Source organism: Zootoca vivipara, chromosome 4 (genome assembly GCF_963506605.1).
Source record: "Zootoca vivipara chromosome 4, rZooViv1.1, whole genome shotgun sequence".
In the NCBI taxonomy this organism is placed as follows: Eukaryota; Metazoa; Chordata; class Lepidosauria; order Squamata; family Lacertidae; genus Zootoca; species Zootoca vivipara.
Genome location: NC_083279.1, coordinates 97,604,559 through 97,610,558, shown reverse-complemented (window position 1 = coordinate 97,610,558; position 6,000 = coordinate 97,604,559). Strand labels below are relative to the sequence as shown.

General features: G+C 49.4%; 1 protein-coding gene across 1 annotated transcript in view; it reads right to left on the bottom strand.

The window, feature by feature from the left end:
* Positions 1-1,737: 1,737 nt before the first annotated feature.
* The window catches only part of CHRDL2 (chordin like 2), a 40,491-nt gene continuing 36,228 nt past the window's right edge, over positions 1,738-6,000 (bottom strand). Inside the window, exon 11 of the mRNA XM_060274045.1 lies at positions 1,738-3,133. Coding sequence (XP_060130028.1) covers positions 3,054-3,133 — 80 coding nt within the window. The 3' untranslated portion in view covers positions 1,738-3,053. The remainder of the gene's footprint in view (positions 3,134-6,000) is intronic.

The following is a 6,000-nucleotide window of genomic DNA, read 5'->3' as shown; positions in this document are numbered from 1 at the left end:
AAACAGGGATAAATAAATTTATCAGACTGTGAACCTTTTCCCAAAAAACGGACAGGGTGAGTGCAAGTCCCTTTGTACGCTCTCCTCTTGTGACAAATGGACCATGTGCTTCTTGGGAAGATGCATCTCTCGCTTGAGTTGAGTGCAGCTGAGAACGGTGTGAGATACATAATAAATGTGATATAAAGGTAAAGGGACCCCTGACCATTAGGTCCAGTTGTGACCAACTCTGGGGTTGCGGCGCTCATCTCGCTTTATTGGCCGAGGGAGCCGGCGTAGAGCTTCCAAGTCATGTGGCCAGCATGACAAAGCCGCTTCTGGCAAACCAGAGCAGCGCACGGAAACACCGTTTACCTTTCCGCCAGAGTGGTACCTATTTATCTACTTGCACTTTGACGTGCTTTCGAACTGCTAGAGCTGGGACCGAGCAACGGGAGCTCACCCCGTCGCGGGGATTCGAACCACCGACCTTCTGATTGGCAAGCCCTAGGCTCAGTGGTTTAACCCACAGCGCCACCTGCGTCCCAAAAATGTGATATAACCATGTGCTAAACTACTATTGTAGTGCACAGTGTAGACAGTCTGCGCGAGACTCGTGGCGCCAAAACCCCCATCGTTCCAGGCACAGGTGAGTGATGGAGAATGTCTGGTTTTAAGCACAGGGAGAGCTGAAAGGGTTTTCTAACTCCACGTGGGAAGGGCTGAACCACTTTTGAGAACATAAGGAGAGCCTGCTGGAGCAGCCAACGGCCCATCTAGTCCAGCATCCTGTTCTCACATTGGCCGACCAGAAGCCCGCAAGCAGGATCCGAGCACAAGAGCCCTCTCCCCTCCTGGCAGCTGGGATTCAGAAGCATGGCTGCCTCTGACTGTGGAAGCAGAAGGCAGACATTGTCTGTCCCTGCAGCCTTTCAATTCTTCCAGGCAGCTGCCATGAGCAAGCAGCATTTACCAGCTCTGCCATATATACAGTGCATATGCACCTAGGTAGTTTGCATGTAGGGACCCAGGTGGCGCTGTGGGTTAAACCACAGAGCCTAGGGCTTGCTGATCGGCGGTTCGAATCCCTGTGACGGGGTGAGCTCCTGTTGCTCGGTCCCAGCTCCTGCCCACCTAGCAGTTCGAAAGCACATCAAACGGTGTTTCCGTGTGCTGCTCTGGTTCGCCAGAAGCAGCTTTGTCATGCTGGCCACATGACCCAGAAGCTGTCTGCGGACAAACGCCGGCTCCCTCGGCCTATAGAGCGAGATGAGCGCTGCAACCCCAGAGTCGGACACGACTGGAACTGATGGTCAGGGGCCCCTCTACCTTTACCTAGCTTGCATGTGCAGGACAGTTGCCGAACGTGAGCCTGGATAGCTCAGTTGGTTAGAGCCTTGTCATGATAATGCCAAGGTTGCAGGTTCGATCCCCATACGGGACAACTGCATATTTCTGTATTGCAGGGGGTTGGACTAGAGGATTCCCGGGGTCCCTTCTACCTCTGAAATTCTACGGTTCTATGGTAAAATGTTAGAGGGTTTCTTTTAGAATCCCTCTAGCTCGTCGGTTCCCAAAGTGGGTGGTATCGCTTGGTGGGATTACACAGTGGCGGAGGAAGCCTCTCGGGCACCTGGGGCAGTGCGCCCAGGGGCAGGGCGAACCACCCATAAGGGTGGGCCGGGGTGTGCAGCGCAACACGGTGCCCATATGGGCTAGGGCCGGGCCCCGCTGCATGGTGGCCATAGGGACGGCAGAGCTAGCGGCATCGGTGTGTATCCCATCAGACTTTGAAAAACTGGTATCAGTGGGTCAAGTTCATCCATTTTGCTAATTTGGATATGCAAAAGATATTAAAAATAAATTGAAGGAACCTCAGAAAAAGGGGGAAGGAAACAAAGTTTTAAAATGTCGAACTGATTGAAAAATGAGTGAAATGTATATATCTGAAAAGCGTGTGTGTGTGTGTGTGTGTGTGTGTGTGTGTGTAGTTCATCCATTTTGCTAATGGGGGGGTGGCGGCGGGAGGGCGGTTATTGTTTTGCTTTGCTATGTATTTGCTATTTTTATCTTGTGCTTTTATGCTGTGAACCGCCCTGAGATCTATGGATGAAGGGCGGTATACAAATTTAATAAATAATAATAATAAACTAAATAGATTTCAATTGACTTTGGAATAAATGTGCAATTGCTATTGTTGTGTTATTATCTTCCTTGGTGGGTTGTGCAAACTGCTTCTCTGAAGAACGCTTTCCCTAGGGTAAGGTAGCCGGGGAAGCGGGGATGAGTTTGTGGACCATCAAGGTGGAGAAATTTGGGGCAACCTTTGCGCCAGACACCCTTTCCCCTCCTGCAGCCAAACGAAACAAAAAGCACTTGACATAAGGCTTACATTCAAAATTCAAATGAGAGGCCGAAGGAAAGTGGGCTTTTTAAAGTGTAGTTTGTCAAAGTATCCAGGGGAGATCATTTGAATTGTGGAATGCCTGTTCCACTTCCTGAATTCAGATTTCAAATTCCAGCATCGGATGACAGCACTTGGAGTTTGCAGATTCGTCAATTCTTGGCTGTACCCAAAACCTCGAGCGACGCAGAGACTCCTACAGGGCGGCTGGGAGGCAAATGCAAAATATTCCGTTTCTGCAACGGAAACCCTCTTCCTATCCGACACATGCCCTTTGCTATCCCAGAAGAGTTGGTGCAACAGCAGAATCAAAGCTCTATGGCGACTGTTCCCTACATGCTCAATGAGAAGCGGCAGCCCTTCAGTCTCCCCTAAAGGGTTAAAGCATCTTTCCTGGTCTCAACCCCCCCCTCACCCAAGCAGGAAGCAGGTGAAAGGGCCATCCATTCACTCTTGCAGCATTTGGAAAGGCTGGTTGCACCGGCAGGATCTGGAGCGTTGAAGTCAAGCGGCCATATTGGTCGTCCTCGTTGCCATGAGGTTAATTTGCTGGCATTTTCATAAAGCTGGTTGTCGATTGTCTTTCCTGTTTCTGCGGCGATTGTTTACTCAATAATGCAACTTTCCCCCATATATATTAATATCAATAGACCCCCCTCCCCCAATTCTTTTACAAGTTCTTTATTTCTCTGTCCGGACTTTCGGAGATCTTCGCCTCTGGGCCTTGAACCAGGAACGTGTTCCAATAAGCTGAGAGAAGATGGAAGGATATTTATTACTCACTATTCCCATGAAATGTATACCCTATAAGGGCAATAAACTATTTATAGAATATTATCTCTCGCTCCCCCCCCCATCCTAAAAAAAAATGCTAGCAAAGAGAAAGGATCCGCTGGTACTTTAAATACTAATTTATTGCAGTGTGACCTTTTGCAAATGAGAATCTCCTTCTGCAGATGAACCTCCTTTTGCAAAATGAATCTATTCCTTCGCAAACCACACGCCCTCTATAAGGAACACAGGAAGATGACTTTGGCTATGTTAAAACATTGAGTCCTCCTAGCTTGGTATTTCCAACCCCAGATTTCAGCATCCTGGCGAACCTCCAGTTGCATTGACTATAACTCTCGTCATTGCCAGCCAGCACGGCCAATTGCATCTGGCCGTGGCAGACCTAAATTTTGGGGGGCCCTGAAGCTTCAGCTGTCATGGGGGCCCCTTCGCAACCAGCAACGTTGGGTACCATCAATATCGTCTTCAATGGAGTTGGTTCCACAACAGATCGCCAACCCCTTGCGCTGGCGTGCTTTCAAACTGCTAGGTTGGCAGGAGCTGGGACCGAGCAACGGGAGCTCAGCCCATCGTGGGGATTCAAACCACCAACCTTCTGATCGGCAAGCCCAAGAGGCCCAGGGGTTTAGACCACAGCAGAATTTTCTGCCCTCTCCCCTCCTGTGGTTTCCAGCAAGGGCTATCCAGGAGCGTTGCTGTCTCTCAGCTATGGAGGCAGAGCAAATTTATCCAATTCTCTTTTAAGGTTTGGTGGAAATCGCTGCCTCCGGCAGGAGCGATTCCCAGAGTTTAATGATGTCCTGAGTCCTTCATGCTCCAGAACAGCCATGACACCATTGCTAACCCTTGAGAGGTATGCGTCTGCTGGCCTTTTAAGAAAAGAAACAAATGTCCTTGCAGTTTCTGGTAACAAGACTTACATATCTTCCAGGAATGCTCCAGGAGCTATTTTTAATATGGGGGATTATTTTTTAATATGGGGAGGGGGAATGGATTCGTCTGACACATCTCCCGCTTCCCAGAATGCCAGATGGATTGCAGATTATTAGACACCAAACAGCTCTACAGACTCGCGAAGGATGCAATTCGGCGTGGGTGGGGGTTTTGTAACCCCCTGTCCGCCCTCGACGAAATGCGAGCGGGTGTCTCTGGCATCTTCTGATGTCCCGTAAAGTGCAGAGAGGGAGGAAAGACTCCCAGCCAGCAGCCCAGTGACTAACATGGCACAGAACAGAACAAATTGCGAGCTTAAGGCGATGTGTTCACACCTGGTTAAGCCTGCAAAGGGCAGCTGGTTTAAAACTCGCCCCACATTCCGTTCCTTTCCGGCGCTTGTCAGGTTGGGAAAGTGTTTGTTTGGGAACAGAGAACAGGGCAGAGGAACCAAGGCAGTAGAAGCAGGGGCAGAATTTCACGGCGGACAAAGAATCAGAGAACTGTTGAGTTGGAAGGGAACCCCAAAGGTCCACTAGTCCAACCCCCTGCAATGCCGGAATCTCAGCTAAAGCATCCATGGCAGATGGCCGTCCAACCTCTGCTTCCAAACCTCCAAGGAAGGAGAGTCTTACCAGCCCTTTCCACAGCTCTTACCATCAGAAGGTTCTTCCTAATTTTAATTGGAATCTCCTTTCTTGTGGCTTGAAGCCATGGGTTCGAGTCCTGCCCTCCAGAGGAGGAGAAAACAAGCTTTTGCTCCTTCTTCCATGTGACAGCCCTTGAGGTATTTTGGAGATGGGTCTCATACCGGTATTTCCTCCCAGTCTCCTCTTTTTTCAGGACATAAACATAACCAGCTCCTTCAACCGTTCCTCATCAGGTTTGGTTTACTTCATCACCTTGGTCGGTTGCCCTCCTCTGCACACATCCCAGCGGAATGGGAACACGGTGGGATGTGATGAGCACATGGCGGGCTGGAAACTGCTCCCTCCCCGCATCCCTCTAGGCAGAGATGCCACACAATGGCATCCAAGACATTCTGAATGCAAAGCAAATGCTTGGACCTGGGATTATGGCAGCTCCCCTAACTCTGCCCCCCGCATTTAAAGCACATCCAATGGACATTTCAAGTGCATGACTTACCCCAAAGAACCCTGGGAAGTCTAGTTCATTAGGGATGTTGGAGATTGTAGGGAGAAACTACAGTTCCCAGGGTTCTTTGAGGGAAGTCATGTGCTATAAATGTGCATTTGGCAGTGCTTTCCAAAGTATGGTGTGGATCTGCCCTAAAGCTTGGGACACGCTGATCGGAGTTATATTACAGAACATCTGGACCTTGAAAGCCCTCAACAGCCTTGACCCAGTAGACCTGAAGGAGCGTCTCCACCCTCATCATTCAGCCTCGACCCGGAGGTCCAGCTCCGAGGGCCTTCTGGCGGTTCCCTCCCTGTGAGAAGCGAAGTTACAGGGAACCAGGCAGAGGGCCTTCTCAGTGGTGGCACCCGTCCTGTGGAACGCCCTCCCATCAGATGTCAAGGATAAACAACTACCAGTATCTGACTTTTAGAAGACATCTGAAGGCAGTCCTGTTTAGGGAAGTTTTTAATGTTTGATGTATTATCGTGTTTTTAATATTCGGTTGGGAGCTGCCCAGAGTGGCTGGGGAAACCCAGCCAGATGGGTGGGGTATAAATAATAAATTATTATTATTATTATTATTATTATTATTATTATTATTATTATTATTATGGTGCCAGGCTGACCAAGGCTGCCCTGTCCTATCATTCCCAGGCATCTTCTCCCCCCCCCTTTTAACCAAAAGACTCCAAACTTTCTCTGCCTTGTTAGTGTTCTGCAGACCAGGAGTTATTTTCCACTGGGGAGCGTTC